General features: G+C 42.8%; 1 protein-coding gene across 2 annotated transcripts in view; it reads right to left on the bottom strand.

Annotated features, from left to right (window-relative positions):
• TRAPPC8 (trafficking protein particle complex 8) overlaps positions 1-22,282 on the bottom strand; it is a 378,205-nt gene that overhangs the window by 262,371 nt on the left and 93,552 nt on the right. For both annotated transcript variants that reach the window (XM_030213866.1, XM_030213855.1), the window contains one exon: positions 8,081-8,234. In XM_030213866.1, coding sequence (XP_030069726.1) covers positions 8,081-8,234 — 154 coding nt within the window. The remainder of the gene's footprint in view (positions 1-8,080; positions 8,235-22,282) is intronic.

Consider the following 22,282-nt stretch of genomic DNA (forward strand, 5'->3'; position numbering starts at 1 on the left):
CTAGCGTTTTTGTTTGTGTCTTTGGGTATTGGGGTGAGTAAGATTTTTCCTTTTTCCTTTGGGAAAAGTCCGTTTTGTAGCATGAAATTCAGGTGGTTCGTTAAGTCTACTATGAATTGTTGAGGAGCTGATTTCATGAGGTTGCTTGGGCAGGTGTATAGTTTGCATTGGGATTTGGCGAATCTTTTAAGCGTTTTAAAGATAAGGTCTTCTGACAGTACTTCGAATTCGGTCCAGATCCTGTCTGCTGGGTGTATTCCGTCTTCTGGGTCTAGACAGTTCAGGAATGTGGTGTATTCAGTAGGGCTGGTAGGTATTCTAAGTCGTAGTTGTATGATTTTCTCCTTGAAGTATTTCGCGAGGTCGTCGACCCCTGGTATTTCTTTACTATTGTTTGTAACAGGTGTAGTGTCTAGCAGCTTATTTACAAGGTGGAAGAGTTTGTGCGTGTCTTTGTAGTTTGTTCCAATCATAGTTTTATAGTGTAGTCTTTTAGTCTGTTTTATGGTGTATTTGTATTTCCTCCGAAGTGATTTCCATGCATTCAGTGTGTGTTCATCTTTCTTTTTGTTCCAAGCGCGTTCTAGCTTTCTGACTTGCGTTTTGAGTACTTTCAGCTCTTCGGTGAACCATGGGTTTGATTTTTTTCCTGTGCGATTCTCTGGTTTGGATTGGGGCAATTGTGTCTAATATTGTCTTACATATGTTATCCCATTCTTGGAGGAATTGTACGGTGTCTGTTTTTGCTGGCCATTCATTTTGGTAGACCTGTTGCCAGAATGTTGTAGGGTCTATTTTTCCTCTCGTGGTGTATGTTGTTCGTTCGTTTTTGTTGACTGCTTTTCTGTGTGTTTTTCGCCAGAGGAGGGAGACATGTGCTTTATAGTGGTCTGTCCATGGTGTGGGTGTCCATCTTGTGTCTGTAAGTAGGATAGTTGAGTCTGGGTCGAATTTGTGTGTAATGATGTCTAGTGTGTGTCCTTTTTCGTGTGTTGGTTGGGTATTTGGGGCTTGTAAGTCCCAGAGTTTCAGGAATTCTTTGCATTCTAGTGTGTTTTTTGAGGTGTCGTCTTCAAGATGTAGGTTGATGTCTCCTATAATGAGGATATTGGAGGCCGAGACACATGTGTTCAAGATGAAGTCCATGAGTTGCGCTTGGGAGTCTTTCCATTTTCCTGGTGGTCTGTAGAATAATATTGTATTGAGGTGTCCTTGTAGGTTCGGATGATTGATTCTTGTTGAGGCGATTTCGAGTTGTGGTGAGGTGGATTCACCAGTAGTTGTGATGGTGAACTCGGATTTGTAAATTATGGCTATTCCGCCACCTCTTTTTCCATTTCTTGTCCAGTGGGTGATTTTGTATTCTGGTGGGCATGTCTCTTTGATGGCGGGGTCTGTGAGGCCGTGAAACCATGTTTCCGTGATGAATAGAAGGTCTAGTTTCTCTGTGGTAGTCCAGTCTAGTATGTCTACGGAATTGCTTACTGCTGATCTTGCGTTGATGTATCCTATTCGGATTGAGCGGTATGGTTCTGTGGGGAGGTTAGATGTGTTTATTTTTGTTAATTGTCTGTTTCCTCGGTGGTTGGGTTTGTTGTTGGTTTTCTTCTCTTTCTGTTGGTGGTGTTCGTATGTGGAGACGTTGCCTTTTGGTTGGTTATTGTTTTTTTGGTTTGGTGAGTTATTAATAGGTTGTATATATAGTTGGTGTGTTGTGGTTGGATTACTGTAGATGTTGGGGGTGGTCCATGCGTAGTGGATTATGGGAATGAGATAGATTATTATCAGTAAATTATTAGTGTTCATGTTGGGTTTATGTGGACGGTGTTCGTGGGAGTGTGGGTAGTGTTGGTGTTATCAGTTGTGTTTGTGGAGGTGTTGGTCAGTATTGGTGATATCTGTAGCATTTACAGGGAGTTTTTCAAGCGCGCTATAAGCCTATAAACAATTAAAGCAATTAGATGAAGCATTTAGAACATTAGAAGAGAGTCTTTCAGCATGCAGCAAGCATCTAAAGTATACAATGCATTTAGTCATTTAAAGAGACTCCTTCAGACACGCTATGAAGCCTATTAGCGATTGAAGCATTTAGAGTAATTATAACATTTGAAAGGAGTCTTTCAGCATGCAGAAGCATAACTTCTGGATAGAGCAGTCATTTAAAGAGAGTCCTTCAGACATGCTATGAATCATATTAGCGATTGAAGCATTTAGATGAAGCATTTAGAGTAATTATAACATTTGAAAAGAGTCTATCAGCATGCAGAAGCATAACTTCTGGATAGAGCAATCAGCTTATTTAAATTAGGTATTAACAGGAGTTCAGGACTGTAAAAGTAAAGGCAATAGCAGCAGTGGAAAATAACCTTGGGTAGATTCAAGCAAGAGCTCGGATCCAGGAGGGGTAATGGTGGTGGTAGTAGCCGCAGTGGCAAATAACCAGTTTATTTCCTATTTGTTGTTTTTATTTCTACTTGCCGCGGGATCGGGTTTGGGCAGTAATGGCTCCAGATGCCATCCACGCCGTCGCTGAAGGACCGCCGTCGGAGGTCCGAGGATGCAACCCTTAGTCGTCCCAAATATCATCCCGTCGCTGGCTTCCTTGTCCAGTCTTCCTGATATTTCGCGCCAGCTGGTCGGTGGACGGTCCAGGGGTGGTTGCGGCTCTCGCCTCGATGGTTGGTGCCTCTCTAGTTCTTTTCTTTCTCGTTCGCCCGGATTCCTCGTGGCCTGGCGTCCCGCGGCGTGCCCGAGTCAGGAGGTCGCTCTATCCTGGCCTCACAGCACACGTCAGGCAGAACCGCTGCAGGTCCTGATCAATTACTGCACCCCTGTTCACTCTTGGGCCCCGATGGGTCAAGCACTGTAGTTTTTACACTTGGCCGCAGTTCTTTCCAGCGTCCGGGGCCGTTAAGACAGCCGCGGTCCAGGATGTCGGATCTTGGCGTTTCCGGGTCAGATTCCCTGAGTCGGTAAGTCTGGTAGTTTGGATTGATGGTCTCGGTCTCGTCTTGTCCGAACCTTTCCGGTTCGGTCAGGGGTGTTTGCTGACACCTGGATGGCCCGATGAGTCTGCCCACTACAGGTCTCGGTCGTCAGCGGGTGGGTGGGCCGCGAGGCCTGGGCATTTCGTCCGAACTCGCCGCTAGCCCTCTGAATCCTGGGTCTTGATTAGATCGGCCGACTCCACAGGATTCAGCTCTGGTCTGGCTCCTTCCCGGTCCGTTCCGGTCCAGTTGGGGACGGCCCAGGTGGTCTGTTTGTTAGGGACCTCAGGAGCTCGTTCCGGGAGCTCCTTACCTGTCGGCCATCTTTCATTTGATATTTTCTACTAGAAAGATGAATAGGGATGTTTGTGTAAACATCTTTGAGAACCAGTATACTCATCAAGTCTCTCTTCCTAAGGGATGGCGGTATAGAAATTAATTTCTCTTTCCAAAGGAAGAAGTTGAGGTCTTTGAGGTCCAGTATGGGATGCAGGCCTCTCGTCTTTCTGAGAATCAGGATGTATCTATGGAGTAGACGCACTGGTTTATTTCCTGTGGGAGGACTGACTTAATTGCATTGGAGAAGAGAAGACCGATTTTTTACTTTCTTTTTTCACATGTGGACATAAGTATGAGGAGCCCACTTCAGGGACCATTCTGGAGGTTGTGTGAGGTACTTGAGCAAGTAGCCAGTTTTTACTATGCTGAGGACCCAGGAATCCAACTTAATGTGCCATCATACTGAGAAATTACACATGACCATAGTAGACACTCCTTGTTCTCTGTTCAGGGCCCCCTACTTTGTAACTCTTTGCTGCATCGCATGTGACAATCAGGGCCAGCATTTGGAGGGGGGGGGGGGGCAAACAGGGCAACTGCCATGGGCCCCAAAGCTTCAAGGGGCCCCCATTACGTTTAGTCCACCAGTGGAATTGTCAGATCAGCAGAGGCATGCAGGTGACGTAGTACAAATTAATTTATATGTGCCTGCCTGTTGTGGCGGTCCACGGTACACAGAAGTGAGAGAGAGAAAGGAGGAACTTGATGAAGCCTGAGAACTGAAGTTGAGGCAGGAAGGGAGGGACCAGGGCCAGGAAGAGGGGAGATTCTGGCTGCGAGTGACAGGAGGGAGCAGCAGCTCTGCCTCCCTCCTCTCCTTCTCACACGCTTTCCCCAGAGTTTTTAAGGTGCTCTTGTTTCCGCTGAAAGATTTGTTTTCTCTCTCTCTGTCTCCTGGGTCCCCCAAAAAACGAAATTACTTCTAGGCTTACTAACAGTGTATTTGTTTTACCTGAAGACTGCAGGGGATTTTGATGGGAGATAAGGAACTGCTTTTGGAACTTGCTGCCTCCAAGGAGTCTCGGGAGGGGAGAGGGGTACACCATTTCAAAACCTAGGGGAGTAGTAAGGCTCCCCCCACCCCCAATTTTTCCCATGGATAGGGCAGAGATTGAAGGGTTGAAAGGTGATTCTATCTCCACTTGCTGGTAGATGGTCACAACCCACAAATCTCTGGATTCATCTACTGCAACTAAAGGAAAGAAAATTATCAGCAGCAGATGAGTCCAGAGACTTGTGGGATGTAACAAAGCAGACTTTCAGTAGGGTGGGAAACTGATGCTGCCGCAGATAACACAGATACTCCAAAAGATGCATCCAACTAAGCGTAGATATCCAAACGGTAGCATCTGGAGAAGGTATGCAAGGAAGATCATGCCACCACCCTACATATTTCCTCCGATGAGAACAGACGGGCTTCTGCCTTTTTGAGGTCCCAAGCAAAGCACAAAAAAAACGATCTGACTAATTGGTCACGTCAAGATAGTGAATGAGTACATGGCAAATGTCAAACAAGTGAGAAAAAACAAAGGTTGATTGAGATGAAAGGCAAAAACCACCTTAGGAAGAAAAGATGGAATGTGCACACAGTCACCCCTTTAGGACAAATTCAGAGGATCTTGACAGGACAAAGCCTGGAGTTCCGAAACCCTGCCTGAGCCGATACCTGGATCTCCGATTAAAACTAGGCTGCTCCGGATGATATCACCTGGTATCTGTAAAACGAGGGTGAGCCTGACCCGACTAGAGAGAATGTTTAGACTTGTCCACTGGAAGACGCTGAGTCCTTGAGTCACCCAGATCTTTCACCAACTTCTCTAAGTCCTCACCAACCACTGTTTGAAGCTGCATCTGTTGCCCAGTGGCACAACCAAAGCAAATGACGTTCTGTGACCAAAGACACCTGCTTGGCAAACACCTGAATCAAGTAATACAAGGAATCCACCAATTCAGTATGAGGCTGACTGCTGGACTCCTGGAAGGAATCCGAAATCTGTTGCACAGCTAAGGAACACCCTTATGACCATAGCAGCTGCAGACAGCCGCCTGTAGAGAGGTAGAGAAAGAGAGAAAACACTTCTGAATTGCCAGAAGAAAACTAGGCTGAATTGGAGGGGCCAAGAGAAATGGAGACGAACTGCTGAGAAAGGACCGCTGAAGCGGTCTGCTGTGGAATCTGTCCTATGGAAGAACGTCCAAGATAGAGGTCATTGTGCCCAGAACCTGAACATATTCCCAGACCCTGGAACATGGAAGGGGAAGTAGATCCTGATTTGGGTGTGAATTGTTTGTTAAGAAGCAACAGGAAGAAATGTCTTCCTTATCAAATATCACTCCCAGATACTCCAAGATTCATGTTGGAAATTGACTCTTGGTGAAACTGAATACCAATCCTAACGACTGATGAAGAACAGTAGCTATCTTGGATGAAACTTGCAGATTCTCTTCATAAGAAGAGTCACAAATCAACCAATAGTTGAGGCATGGATGAACCTGAAATCCATGCTTGTGAAGGAAGGCTGCCATTACTACTATGACCTTCACAAAACTTCCTTGGCAGCAGGAATGGTGGCTGGAAACGTGCCAGGAATGATTTCTTCAAACGCTGAGGTACCTGACACACAGACTCCAATTTTCCTTTTTAAAAAAAAACCCACTGAGGTGACTCTTGACTGTATTTTAAGCCTGTAAAATGTATTGGATATTTTCCTGCATTATGTTCTGAAATGCATTTCTCCTATTTGACCGGCAGGTTGTGTTTCTTTGCTGTAAAGCCGTTATAGAAAACTGAACGTTCTTTTTCTTTAACACAAACAGGAAGCAAGAAGCAGTATATATTTGAAATCTTGTTGACTGGGCTCTGATTGGCCCAGGAGCTCATCTCATTTGGACTTCACTGGTTTTGAGCTCAGTTTCAGCCTGGGAGAAGAGAGAGAGCTCTTTGCTGAAGCCCTGTAAAAAAATAGTTATATTTGACAACTGCTGAACAGCTATACATATACATATACATATATATATATATATATATATATATATATATATATATATATATATATATATATCCCCAATCTCTTACAATATCTGCATGTCTTACTACTATCACATTTTCTCATTACCATGTTCCCAAATTTCCTTCTTGTTATACTACTAGTATGTTTTTTCATTAGCATGTTGAACAAGATCCTTCTAAAACACTAAATGTCTATTTTCTAATATATGTACACCACTCATGATGTATTGTAAGCCACATTGAGCCTGCATAGAGGTGGGAAAATGTGGGATACAAATGCAATAAATAAATACATAGAAAGCATGCAAATGTTTAGTTAGTTTTCTAATTGATCCATTTCTCAGTTATTTGTTACTGTTTGCTAAATGCACATTTTTTTTGTCCACTGTTCCACGTTCTGAGAATAAACACATTTGTTCGTTCTGCCTGTCTGGTCTGAAAAGAATCTTGGTGGCTTGTGTGTTGGGTCTGTGAGTGCTTTCTGGGAACTGTGGGACGACTAGGAGTGTGGCTCCAGTAACCTAGAAATCACTGGGGATAATTTCATAGAGGGAGACTCGCCCAGATAAAGTTGTGACCCGGTTGGTGGGAGGAGGGTGCTAGTATAGAGCACAAGTGGCAGGTGTAGGCTGACCTCAGCTGTTTTGGGTATAGACCCTCTATGTGGCCGTAGAGTAACCCCCAGGTGGGTGGTTAGGCATTTCGTGACACACACTGAACAAATTTTGGGTCCATTAGTTGTATTATTAATGTGATAAGTGCGGTGAGGAATGTATATGTAATCTATACAATGGCAGTTTGCAAGTGACATTATATCTGAGCACTTATCACTCTTTATATATTAGTAAGTAATCAACTAACTTTATTTTGCTATTTGCTTTTAATTTTAGTTAGTTGTTTTTCAACAATAATTTTTCATACTTTATATTTTTTATATTTGGTTAACGCTTAAATACTGCCATAATCTACATAAAAGAATGTTTTCAGTATCTATGTCCTCTCACCTGTTTTTATACTTTTGAGTAGTAAGCAATAGCAACACAATGCATGAAACCTGTATGCGACACCAAACCAAAGTGTATTTAAGCACATACAAAGATCACAGACTTATGTTAGCTAAAAAGCTTATGAAATTACTGTGTAAGTAGGAATTGAGACATGCAGGTCAATGCATCTCAAGTTTCACCAGTATTTTAGAATAGAATCTGCCGATGTAGAACCCGTTCCAAAATACACAAGAAATGGACATTTATGCTGTACACACCTGGTATATAAAGATCCATTTTAGAAAAATAATTGTATTTAAAAAAACTGATAGGTTCAAATACAGCACATAGTCTGTTATTATCCCGACACTTTCACAGTGACCGGTTTCTTCTGCCAGTTTGGCATTTGAGATGACAAAATCCACTGGGGGATAAGGGGTCTACCCGCCCAATCCGTTTCCCAAATCCTAACCATGCTTGACAGCATGTTTAACTCCAAATATAGATCTTTTAGGACATAGATGTTTAGTTCCTTACTGAAATGGGGAACAAACATCTATGAAAATGCCATGCCCTTGTCTCAGCCAAGACATAACCCCAACACCCCCTTGCCATTTGCATGGGCATGGGTTTAACACATGAATATCCCAGCTTTGTAAAATGGGGACTAGGATATTTATGCAAAATAAATGCTGCTGTCGGTTTATGCATGTAGCAAATGAGGGCCATGATTAACAAATAATTACAACATGTTATACCTGGTTTTGAATATTATTTTTTTGGAGATATTGACTCCAGGGATCTGGTATCTGTTCGCCTGTTCCCCTGTTAGAAGTTCGAGAATTTATTTTAAGTAGATAGCAGCCCTGTGTTCCATATCTCTGTTTCATCTCTTCATAAATAAACTCAGCCCTGAAACAGAAAACAGCAAAAAGTTTATTTTATAGCACAATGTTTTACCTACAGGCTTTGTGCAGATGCTGAGAAAGCAAAAAAAAAAAAAAAAAACTGATCAGACATAGAAAACCAGCTCAAAGAATTTAAAATATTCAAAAGAAAGAATTTAGTATAAAGAATGGTTATGCTATGGTCCCAACCAAGTGGCTCAATAGCAACACTCTTTACTTTCATGTAGAAGACCCAGATATTTATGAATGAAGGCTTATGGTATCAAAAGCCAGCCTTGCTTCCAACTGAGCTTAAAGTTCAAGCAATCTGGAGAAAACTGTTGGGTCAAAAATGGACTGAAAACTGCTAAAAGAAGCCTTATTAGGAACAGAAGAGCATTCTTCATTTTTAAAGAATGACATGACAGCTTTAGCCAAGGTATAAACATATTAAGCAGAAAATCAAACATGATATCTTTATACAGCGCAAATATTCTCTTCTTCCTTCAGGGTAATGTCTCCAAATAGGTTAGTTTTACCTATCTCATAACAGGAATGTATTTCATTCCTACTCCAGGCTATACCAGGAGATGATCTCAATCACTCATATTTACTGCTATTACTTATCTCAACTCTTGGTTAATTTTCAAAGCACACAGGCTTACAAATTACACAGGTTACTATATAACTTTGTAAGTCTATGTATGTGCTTTGAAAATTGGTAAGGAAGGCTAAGAGGGACTTCGAAAAAAAGATTGCGTTGGAGGCAAAAACACATAGTAAAAAATTTTTTTTAGGTATATTAAAAGCAGGAAGCCAACAAAAGAATCGGTTGGACCCAGTGGCATAGTCACAGGTGGGCCTGGGCCCACCCACTTAGGGCTCAGGCCCACCCAATAGTACCACACGTTTAGTGGTAGCTGGTGGGGATCCCAAGCTCAGCCAGCTGAAGACATCCCCCTAATGGTAACGAACACACTACTCTCCACGATACCAGCACCTGCACATGCTCAGTTTTCAGCGCATGCATACTGCAGGCTTCCATGGTGGAATGAAGCATTTCCCCGCAAGCTGAGATATTTTTGTTGGGGGGGGGGGGGGAGAGCACTTGGTGCCCACCCACTTCTTGCCTAGGCCCACCCAAAATCTGTAGCCTGGCTACGCCCCTGTTTGGACCGCTAGATGACTGAGGAGTAAATGGGGCGATCAGGGAAGACAAAGCCGTAGTGGAGACATTAAATGAATTCTTTGCTTCGGTCTTCACTGAAGAAGATTTGGGTGGGATACCAGTGCTGGATATGGTATTCGAAGCTGACAAGTCGGAGAAATTTAATGAATTCTCTGTAAACCTCGAGGATGTAATGGGGCAGTTCTACAAACTGAAGAGTAGCAAATCTCCTGGACCGGATGGTAGTCATCCCAGAGTACTGACAGAACTGAAAAATGAGCTTGTGCAGCTATTGTTAGTAATATGTAATTTAGCCTTAAAATCAAGCGTGGTACCGGAAGATTGGAGGGTGGCCAATGTAATGCTGATTTTTTAAAAAGGTTCCAGAGGAGATCCGGGAAATTATAGACCAGTGAGTCTGACATTGGTGCCGGGCAAAATGGTAGAGACTATTATTAAGAACAAAATTACAGAGCATATTCAAAAGCATGGATTAATGAGACAAAGTCAACATGGTTTTAGTGAAGGGAAATCTTGCCTCACCAATCTACTACATTTCTTTGAAGGGGTGAACAAACGTGGATAAAGGTGAGCAGTTGATATTGTGTATATGGATTTTCAGAAGGCGTTTAACAAAGTACCTCATGAAAGACTCCAGAGGAAATTGGAGAGTCATGGGATAGGAGGTAGTGTTCTATTGTGGATTAAAAACTGGTTAAAAGATAGAAAACAGAGAGTAGGATTAAATGGTCAGTATTCTCAATGGAGAAGGGTAGTTAGTGGGATTCCCCAGGGGGTCTGTGCTGGGACCGCTGCTTTTTAACATATTTATAAATGACCTAGAGGTGGGAATAACTAGTGAGGTAATTAAATTTGCTGATGACACAAAGTTATTCAAAGTCGTTAAATCGCGGGAGGATTGTGAAAAATTACAAGAGGACCTTACGAGACTGGGCGTCTAAATGGCAGATGACGTTTAATGTGAGCAAGTGCAAAGTGATGCATGTGGGGAAGAGGAACCAGAATTATAGCTACAGTGGTGGAAATAAGTATTTGATCCCTTGCTGATTTTGTAAGTTTGCCCACTGACAAAGACATGAGCAGCCCATAATTGAAGGGTAGGTTATTGGTAACAGTGAGAGATAGCACATCACAAATTAAATCCGGAAAATCACATTGTGGAAAGTATATGAATTTATTTGCATTCTGCAGAGGGAAATAAGTATTTAATCCCTCTGGCAAACAAGACCTAATACTTGGTGGCAAAACCCTTGTTGGCAAGCACAGCGGTCAGACGTCTTCTGTAGTTGATGATGAGGTTTGCACACATGTCAGGAGGAATTTTGGTCCACTCCTCTTTGCAGATCATCTCTAAATCATTAAGAGTTCTGGGCTGTCGCTTGGCAACTCGCAGCTTCAGCTCCCTCCATAAGTTTTCAATGGGATTAAGGTCTGGTGACTGGCTAGGCCACTCCATGACCCTAATGTGCTTCTTCCTGAGCCACTCCTTTGTTGCCTTGGCTGTATGTTTTGGGTCATTGTCGTGCTGGAAGACCCAGCCACGACCCATTTTTAAGGCCCTGGCGGAGGGAAGGAGGTTGTCACTCAGAATTGTACGGTACATGGCCCCATCCATTCTCCCATTGATGCGGTGAAGTAGTCCTGTGCCCTTAGCAGAGAAACACCCCCAAAACATAACATTTCCACCTCCATGCTTGACAGTGGGGACGGTGTTCTTTGGGTCATAGGCAGCATTTCTCTTCCTCCAAACACGGCGAGTTGAGTTCATGCCAAAGAGCTCAATTTTTGTCTCATCTGACCACAGCACCTTCTCCCAATCACTCTCGGCATCATCCAGGTGTTCACTGGCAAACTTCAGACGGGCCGTCACATGTGCCTTCCGGAGCAGGGGGACCTTGCGGGCACTGCAGGATTGCAATCCGTTATGTCGTAATGTGTTACCAATGGTTTTCGTGGTGACAGTGGTCCCAGCTGCCTTGAGATCATTGACAAGTTCCCCCCTTGTAGTTGTAGGCTGATTTCTAACCTTCCTCATGATCAAGGATACCCCACGAGGTGAGATTTTGCGTGGAGCCCCAGATCTTTGTCGATTGACAGTCATTTTGTACTTCTTCCATTTTCTTACTATGGCACCAACAGTTGTCTCCTTCTCGCCCAGCGTCTTACTGATGGTTTTGTAGCCCATTCCAGCCTTGTGCAGGTGTATGATCTTGTCCCTGACATCCTTAGACAGCTCCTTGCTCTTGGCCATTTTGTAGAGGTTAGAGTCTGACTGATTCACTGAGTCTGTGGACAGGTGTCTTTCATACAGGTGACCATTGCCGACAGCTGTCTGTCATGCAGGTAACGAGTTGATTTGGAGCATCTACCTGGTCTGTAGGGGCCAGATCTCTTACTGGTTGGTGGGGGATCAAATACTTATTTCCCTCTGCAGAATGCAAATAAATTCATATACTTTCCACAATGTGATTTTCCGGATTTAATTTGTGATGTGCTATCTCTCACTGTTACCAATAACCTACCCTTCAATTATGGGCTGCTCATGTCTTTGTCAGTGGGCAAACTTACAAAATCAGCAAGGGATCAAATACTTATTTCCACCACTGTACGTCATGCAAGGTTCCACGTTAGGAGTCACAGACCAAGAAAGGGATCTAGGAGTCATCGTTGATGATACGTTGAAACCTTCTCTTCAGTGTGCTGCTGCAGCTAAGAAAGCAAATAGAATGTTAGGTATTATTAAGAAAGGAATGGAAAACAAAAATGAGGATGTTATAATGCCTTTGTATCGCTCCATGGTGCGACCGCACCTCGAACATTGTGTTCAATTCTGGTCGCCGCATCTCAAAAAAAGGTATAGTGGAATTAGAAAAGGTGCAGAGAAGGGCAATGAAAATGATAAAGGGATGGGACGACTTTCCTATGAGGAAAGGCTAAAGCAGCTAGGGCTCTTTAGCTTGAAGAAAAGGCAGCTGAGGGGAGATATGATAGAGGTCTATAAAATATTGAGTGAGTTGAACGGGTAGATGTGAAGCATCTGTTTACGCTTTCCAAAAATACTAGTACTAGGGGGCACGCAATGAAGCTACAATGTAGTAAATTTAAAATGAATTGGAGAAAATTTTTCTTCACTCAATGTGTAATTATACCCTGGAATTCATTGCCAGAGAATGTGGTAAAGGCAGTTAGCTTAGCGGAGTTTAAAAAAAGTTTTGGATGTCTTCCTAAATGAAAAGTCCATAGACCATTATTAAATGGACTTGGGGAAAATCCACTGTTTCTGGGATAAGCAGTATAAAATGTTTTGTAAATTTTGGGGATCTTGTCAGGTATTTGTGACCTGGATTGGCCACTGTTGGAAACAGGATGCTGGGCTTGATGGACCTTTGGTCTTTCCCAGTATGGCAATACTTATGTACTTATGAAAATGAGCACCAAGGTGTATTACAGTGTAGACCCAATATTTTGGGGCCCAAGGTATTAGAACACACTATATGGGGTCTACAGTGCAATATGTAATTTTTAAAAAATCCAAACCTTGACAGTGTTATAAACAATTCTGTGTTTACATCAAGCAATGTTATATGGGATCTACATTGTAGGTGCAAGTCATATATCAAGCTGTGCTGCTTGGTAAACCTTTTAAATAAGGCCAGTAGCATCCAATACAATTTGAACAATTTCTATCTTTTTGCAACATTTTTCAGGTCTCTGACTGCATGTATCGATACTTGAAGATCATAATCTGTCTCCACATGTAGTACAAAATAGGTTTCTTGGTATATAGACACTTTTTAGTAAAGCCATTTTTCTCCTTTATCACAATATCCAGTTTCCTTGCATCAAGCTTTTTATTGTTAAGAATGGGAAGTGCCCCAAGATCAAGACTTCATTCACTATAATAAAAGTCAGAGCCATGATTCTACTGGATGAGACATGCTACCCTGATGTCCCTTTATGTGCAAGCCTTTTAACATCAGCATGTCACTCCAGTGATAAGATGTATGACTATTTCCAGTTCAGTGCTACAGAACCTGAATTTGCCTGACATTTTTCCTCTGTGCTAGCTGTGATTCAGCTTGCCCATAGTCCACTATCCCATGCTGCAATTATCAATCATCTCTTACTTTTAGGTTTATTCATGGCTTACACAGACTCTTTGGGTGGTTGGGTTCGTATCAAGCTCTGCAACTTAGATTAAATAATACACTTTTTACTTATTTACAACCCAAACGTTTACTGACTTCTGCTCAGTCTGTATTGAGACACCAGTCTTCAATTTTACTTTGAACTTCTTTCATTTATTTTGGCTTCAGAAAGGAAACTTTTATCTTCCTTTCATATTACAAATAACTCTCCTTGGGCCCTGTGATCTAACCCTCCTCCTGGACAAGAAAAAGCCTACATCAACCTGCATCAATTGGACCATCCAAGGATATCAGAACCAGGAACTATAAAGCACATACCTATAATCCGGAGTTAAAGTTTTATTTTAACTATATAACTATTTCTAAAATTCTGAATGTTAGATTCCTTAAAACTAAAGTCAACCATCAACCTCCTCTGCATTAAGGCCCAGATGCACTAAACTTTAATGACTCTTTAACAACCCTTTAACGAAGAATTTTTGAACCGTGGCATGTATTAAAGGCCATTTTTCAACCATGGTAGCAGAAAACGAAAACGGAATGCAGATGAGCAAATTGTGTAGCAACCCCATTGAAACGAGATGCATCAAAGTTTTCCGACTACCCTAACGCAGGAAAACTGCCGGAAAGCTAACGACAGGTCTGAACCTGTCGTTAGGGCTATCCGACTAAAAACTTTAATGTAAAAAAAAAAAAAAAAAAAGCGAGGGGGCGAAAACGCGCATCAGGGGCATCTTTTATTGATGCCCAAGGTCGCTGCTGCTCCCCACTCCCCCTGCATCACTATAAAAGTGAAAAAGAAAAAAAAAAGGTTCGGGAGGGGGCAAAGGCGCTCGTCAGGAGCATCCTTTATGGTTGGCCTTGCCTCCCCCGCCCATGGTCGCCGCTGCTGCTCCCCGCTTCCTCCCCCAGCATTAAATAAAAACACAAAACTCAAAGCTTTAGGAGCCCTTGCCCCCCTCCCTTCCTGTCTCTAAACTCTTTCTCCACACAGCTCTGCCTCCCTCCGGCCCCCGTGCCCCACCCCCCCTGAGATTGTTGCCGTCGCCCCCCCCCCCCCTCCACCGGGCCCCCCCCTCCGCATTACCGGGCCCGTGCAGCACCTCTCACCTCTGTATGAAGGCGCTGCACGGGCAAGAAGACCATCAGATTGCTGCAGTCTTCACGACGTCTCTCTCCTTCGTCTTCCCTGACCTGGGCCCGCCCCCGTCTGACGTAGGTTTCTTACGTCAGACGGGGGCGGGGCCAGGTCAGAGAAGGAGAGAGACGTCCTGAAGACTGCAGTGATCTGAGAATGCGGGGGGGGGGGCCGGTGGAGGGGGGAGCGACGGCGACGATCTCAGTGGGGGCGCGGGGAGGCGGAGCTGTATGGAGAAAGAGTTTAGAGACAGGAAGGGAGCGAGGCCAGGGCTCCTAAAGCTTTGAGTTTTGTTTTGTGTTTTTATTTAATGCTGGGGGAGGAAGCGGGGAGCAGCAGCGGCAACCATGGGCGGAGGGTGGAAAGGCTGTCCATACAGGACGCTGACGAGCGCCTTTGCCCCCTCCCGATCCACGTGTTTGTGTTTTGTTGGTTTTTTGACATTTGTGGCATGCGCAGAGCAGCCAGCATAACACTGGGCTGCTCTGCGCATGCTTTAGGGGCCGATTACCGACGGGGATTCCACCAGATTGATGCAGTGTACTTTACAATACCGCACCGAACATGTGCGACTTTTTTTTTGCTGCATTGTTCGTTTTTTAAAATTCGGTAACAGCTTTTACGTTTTTGCTTTTTTTACGTTTGGTTGATGCATCTGGGCCTCAGTCTCCAAAGAAATTCACATAGAAGTGCTAAGTACAGCCACTTTTTTTTCTATTGCTGGAAGCCTTTGATCGCAATACTCAAACAGCACTGTATTAGTGCTTTCCCTGGCTACATTCCAAGGTGTGCTTAAGGTCAATGATGCCCCTTACAAATATTTAACTACTCAGATCACCACCTTCTCCTCTCTCCATTGCCTGCAGTAATTCCAATCCTGCAACTTGAATAACGGAATTATCTGGATTTGTAACCACCAGAGCTACACTGTCTATTCAAAGCTGCACAGCTTGACTATGGAAGAACAGCAGCCTAATAGAGGAACCCAAGGACTGCTTAAGGTCAGTTCTCTCCATTGTCTTTATAAATACCTGTCCTGCTCAGCTCTGTACTTATAGCCATACTTCAAATAGCAAACAAAGGAAATTAACAACAGCAACAGGAGAGCTATAATGTGGCTTCTCATCAGATCTAAACTCCCCTGACTGCTGAAGGCTGACTATGGAAGAATGGCAGCTTAAATGAGGAACCCTACCTAATTATAACAATAGCATAATTTTGAAGCCTGCCACAGACACACCCACACCTTCCCACCTTATGAGTACCTGAGACAATATGACCTTTCCTCACCATCGGTGGCATCTACCTTCAAGGAGGACTCCGTTCTGGTCTTTAACAGTCCACATTTAGTACTGATAAAGTGCGCTAAACCTGACATAAACTAGCTCAGAAAGCTATCACCATGGCTCACATGGATTTGCTTAGCCCTTTTGAGCATGTCGGGCGGAAACCTACCAGATAACTTAGTGCCTAAACCTATCCCCATAATCTATAGCCCATCAAAAAACCCTGCACTAAGAAACACCCTAATTATGTCAGATATCTGCTAGACAATGCCAATACATACTGTCAGAACACTACTGTGTTTACAGACCAGAACCAAATGGCTAACATTCGACGGCCTAAAAACCTTGCTATCTTTTGCAATTATTCAAACAATTCTTCCCTTTGGAACAAAGCCTCAACTCACTCCTGTCCCTGCCATTTATATCAAAGCCAGGTCTGTGGGGAACAAGGCTCTCATGCAGAGGACTCAAATACAAATCATTACACGTATCTACCTTCACATACCTCTGCACAAAAGCATGGAATAAACTACCGAATGTTATAAAAACAACTCATGACTTGACAGCCTTCAGGAAATTATAGAAAACGCACTTGTTTGAAGAGACTTACAATAAGAATCCTCCTTAATGACTTGATTCATTCTATATCTAAACCAACCACTTACTGATCCCTTTGAATTGATTATATTAGTCATATTATCATTATTGGTCATTATTTTTTTTACGTGTTATGTAAATCATTCTACAAACCTATCTACCTTTTTTCTTACACAGTAATATGTTAAATTAGAACAAACCTCTTACTCTGTTCATAATTATACCTTTTGCAATATGATGTAAGCCACATTGAGCCTATAAATAGGTGGGAAAATGTGGGGTACAAATGCAGCAAATAAATAAATAAATACTCAGGGATCTAATAGATGCTTCAGATCTGGGCTGTTTATCTCAGAAACATGGCGCACAGAAGTTGACAGTCCGATACTGCCCCAAATCTACCCACCCAGTTATGGTATTCTTCATTCTCCAAGACAGAGTAAAAAAGGAGGCGGACTTGCTCTTATCTTTTAAGAGATTTTTCCATGTGCCTTTAGTTAGTTCTGGGGTTTTGTCTGAACTGGAATACATGATACCAATCAAATTATCTTACTCCTCATTTATCATTCTCCGGGAGCTTGGTCCAAGGCAGAACCTCTACTTGAAGAGATTATTTTCTCTGCTATGTCACAATATTCAAGGATTATTTTCCTGGGAGACTTAAACCTACAGCTGGAAAATGATACAGACACCAATGTCCACAACTTCAAATCAATCTTGAAGGACTGTGAACTAGCTACATTCTCCGGGGTGCAACTCATGAAAAAGGCCATATGTTAGACTTCATGACTTCCTATCCTAATAGCTTAATTAGCTCATTCAAATAGAAGTTGTATGTCAAGCTTAACCAGACACAAATCATCCAAACTCATCACCACCAGAGGCCAAATCAACAAGGCCATTTTCTGGTCTAACAGATTCCCTCACTACCGCATCTCGTACACATGGTTCATAGTAACATAGTAAATGACAGCAGATAAAGACCTGTACGGTCCACCCAGTCTGCCCATCAAGGTAAACTCATTTTACATGGTATGCGATACTTTATATGTATACCAGAGTTTGATTTGTCCTTGCCATTCTCAGGGCACAGACCGTAGAAGTCTGCCCAGCACTGTTCGTGTACTAAAACTGAAGCTAGTGCCGAAGCCCCTTAAAATTTAAGCTCTAGCCCATCCATATCTATTCAGTCACGATCAGGGCACAGACAGTAGAAGTCTGCCCAGCACTGGCTTTGCTTCCCAATTACTGGTGCTGCCACCCAATCTCTGGATCCATTCCTTCTAAACAGGATTCCTTTGTGTTTATCCCATGTATGTTTGAATTCCATTACCATTTTCATCTCCACCACCTCCCAGAGGGCATTCCATGTACCCACCACCCTTTCCGTGAAAAAATACTTCCTGACATTTCTCCTGAGTCTGCCCCCCCCCCCCCCTTCAACCTCAATTCATGTCCTCTAGTTCAATCGCTTTCCCATCTACAGAAAAGGTTTGTTTGCGGATTAATAACCTTTCAAATATTTGAACGTCTATCAAGTCACCCGTTTCTCCTTTCCTCAAAAAGTATACATGTTCAGGTCGGCAAGTCTCTCCTCATACGGACTGCAATGCAAATTCCATACCATTTTTGTAGCTTTTCTTTGCACCGTTTGATCAAATCCCGCTGGGACACCAAGGTGAAAGTCATACTATACAAAACTACTCCATATACCACTAAAATTCGACATCCAGAAATTTGCCATGGTTTACAGAGGAACTATCCATTCTAAAAAAGGAATGTTGACACCTAGAAAAGCAATGGAGAAAGAACAAAGATACTACTGATAAATCCAAATGGAAGTCTGCCTTCCGATGCTACAAAAAGAAGGTAGCCAACTCAATAGCACCCTAATAGGTCAAGGTGATCTTGACAACAAAAATCTTTTCTCCTAAGTTAAAACACTAGCTTACTATTAAGGATGAACATTCACAGAAAACATGTCCCACCACCCAAGAACTAGCTGATCATTTCGCCAATAAGATCCTCCAAATTAGGTCCGATCTAAAGGTACACAGAGGAAAATAGTCCAACCTGTAGCTCAACATTAATCACCGGAGACCCTACAACCCAAGGACTCAAACTGACCAAAACTGGGAATCTTTTCAACCACTAACAGCTGAGGATGTAAGATCATTTTTCTTGAAATGCTCCCGAGCCAACTGCTCCTTGGATCTCTTCCTACCTCTCCCTCCGCACCTTCAGTGTTCACTCTGGTGGCTCCTCTTCTACTTCTATCCCTCTGCCTGTCGGTGTACCTCAGGGTTCTGTTCTTGGTCCCCCCTCCTCTTTTCTATCTTCTTCCATTAATCTCATCCCATGGCTTTTCCTACCATCTCTATGCTGATGACTCCCAAATCTACCTTTCTACCCCTGATATCTCATCTTGCATCCAAACCAAAGTTTCAGCGTGCTTGTCTGACATTGCTGTCTGGATGTCTCAACGCCATCTGAAATTAAACATGACCAAAACCGAGCTTCTCATTTTTCCCCTCAAACCCACCTCCCCGCTCCCCCCATTTTCTATTTCTATTGATGGCTCTCTCATTCTCCCTGTCTCCTCAGCTCGAAACCTTGGGGTCATCTTTGACTCTTCTCTCTCCTTCTCTGCTCATATCCAGCAGATCGCCAAGACCTGTCGTTTCTTTCTTTACAACATCCGTAAAATCCGCCCCTTTCTTTCTGAGCACTCTACCAAAACCCTCATCCACACCCTTGTCACCTCTCGTTTAGACTACTGCAATCTGCTTCTTGCTGGCCTCCCACTTAGTCACCTCTCTCCTCTCCAATCGGTTCAAAACTCTGCTGCCCGTCTCGCCTTCCGACAGGGTCGCTTTACTCATACTACCCCTCTGCTCAAGTCGCTTCACTGGCTCCCTATCCGTTTTCACATCCTGTTCAAACTTCTTCTACTAACCCATAAATGTACTCACTCTGCTGCTCCCCAGCATCTCTCCACACTCGTCCTTCCCTACACCCCTTCCCGTGCACTCCGCTCCATGGATAAATCCTTCTTATCTGTTCCCTTCTCCACTACTACCAACTCCAGACTCCATGCCTTCTGTCTCGCTGCACCCTACGCCTGGAATAAACTTCCTGAGCCCCTACGTCTTGCCCCATCCTTGGCCACCTTTAAATCTAGACTGAAAGCCCACCTCTTTAACATTGCTTTTGACTTGTAACCACTTGTAACCACTCACCTCCACCTACCCTCCTCTCCTCCTTCCTGTACACATTGAGTTGATTTGCTTACTTTATTTTTTGTCTATTAGATTGTAAGCTCTTTGAGCAGGGACTGTCTTTCTTCTATGTTTGTGCAGCGCTGCATACACCTTGTAGCGCTATAGAAATGCTAAATAGTAGTAGTAGTAAGTGGATCAATGCCCAAAACACCTACTCAAATCCATCCCTATGGAAGCAGTAAACTGGCTACTCAATCTCAATAAGCTGTTAAAAACTGGCTCTCTTCCTCCTGACATGGGCAAAATTGTTCTCACTCCACTACCGAAGAGATCTGGGCTACACGTAATATCACCTGCAAACTACCGTCCAGTGGCAAGCATACCCCATTTTACTGAAGTATTAGAAACCTACATTAGTAAACATCTCTTTATATCTGGAAAAACTTTCTATTTTACACTGATCACAATTAGGCTTCACATCGTCACATAGTACAGAAACATTGCTGCTAGTTCTAACTACATATGTCAAACATCACCTGTCCAAAGGCAACCAAGTAATTCTTCTCCAGTTTGTTGTATCGGCGGCGTTCGACGCGGTTGACCACACATTCTACACGAATACCAGGATCAGATAGGAATAACAGGGACTGTGTTCAAATGGTTCAGCAAATTCCTTTCAAATCAAAGTTATCTGTCAAGCAAAACCACCAACTTCCCAACTTCTGGTCTCCTAATTGCATGGGCCAGCAGGGATCTCCCCTTTCACCGTTCCAATCTCTTTATGTCATCCTTTGCCTCAATATGCCTGGGATTTAATGAACTACTTTTATCTTATGCAGATGACATCCTGCTTCTCTTACCAGTGATAGCATCAGAGATCCAACTCAGTCTGTAGCAAATGGAATGACTGCTGTCAGCACCTGGGCCCTGACCAATAAACTGAAATTGAATGCGAAATAAACCAAGGCACTGTGGTTCCGAAATCAGGGAGTTGAGGTCCCATCATGAATATCCTTGACCAATTGTCAAATTTTTACAGTCGAATCTGAAACCAGCGTACTAGGGGTCTTGCTTGTCTCTTCACTCACCTTTGCTTTCCATATTAACCAGCTTTGGAAGAAAGCACTATTCAAAATGATACAGATACATTTAGTCAAATTATTCTTTGACCAAAAAGCCTTTGCACTACTAGTCTAAATGTTAGTCCTACCTCACTTGGATTACTGTAACGTTCTATTTTTTTGTATTAAGTATCAATATCAGAAAAAACTGCAAATCATACAGAACACAGCTGCTAGACTAATACAGATTGAATAGATATACTAGTGTTTCAACTCATCTAAACAAACTGAACTGGCTTCCCATAGCAGATTCAAAGCTGCTTGTTTAGTTTTCAAATCCAACAGGGCTTCACCTCTGAACTGCTAAGACCGCTTTGCTATGTCTGTTCCAGTCTAACAGACTGAAGCAACAACTGATGCTAGTCATCATCATTCGAAAAGACAATTAGAAATCAGAAGATTTTCAGCTCTTTATTTCCCATTCATGGAGTCAAAATATGGAACTCTCTACCTATTCCCATCAGTACAGAAAACAGCTACCTAAATTTCAGGAAGAGGCTAAAAAACTTTCTCTTCCTAAAGACTACTTCATAACAACCCATCATGACTTCTACCTCCTAGTTATCATCCATTATCCTTTCCTTGATGTTTTTCTCATGCATTAATCAATAGTCTCTAATGTTTCTCAAAACTCACTCTAACACTATTTGTTTTTGTCTCACCTTGAATTTAAACCACACTGAACCCTGGAAAGCGGATATTAGCAGTATACAAGAATTGATTTGAAATTTCACTTTTCCTTAAATCATTTCTTTGTCAGGTTTTTAATCTACTTGTGCTTTCTAAAGTAACTGTTTCCTGCTATGCTTGTGATTTAACCACTTTTTTTTTCCTTTGCTTGGTGATACAATTCTTTAAAGTTTTCTCATTTTGCAAATTCCAGTGCTTCATTCCTCCATGTGCTCGTGGATTTTCACTCATGCTGCTTGTTGGAATGCTCATCCAGACGTAAGGTAGAAGACCAATTTATAGTCATTGGCATCTGTACTTCAGCACTTTTTAAGTATTTGGGTTTCTTAATGCTGTTAAGGATGTAGGACTAGGATAACTAAAGGCCCTGCTTACTAAGGTGTGCTAGCGTTTTTAGTGCGTGCTAAAAATTAGCGTGCACTAACCATGTAGATGCCCATAGGAATATTATAGGCATCTACACAGTTAGCACATGCCAAAAATGCTAAGATGCCTCTAGCATGGCTTAGTAAATAAGGCCTTAAGTGTGTAATCTATGAGACCTACACTGTCTTCAGCTCCTGGGATATACAATTTCAACATACACTGGTTCTTAGAGACTGACTTCAAGGGCATGGACGAGTACCCTTTTTGCATCTAATATTTCAAAGCCTTTACGCAGCCAATCTGATTTGACAGTTGTA

Source organism: Microcaecilia unicolor, chromosome 1, assembly GCF_901765095.1.
Source record: "Microcaecilia unicolor chromosome 1, aMicUni1.1, whole genome shotgun sequence".
NCBI classification, from domain to species: Eukaryota; Metazoa; Chordata; class Amphibia; order Gymnophiona; family Siphonopidae; genus Microcaecilia; species Microcaecilia unicolor.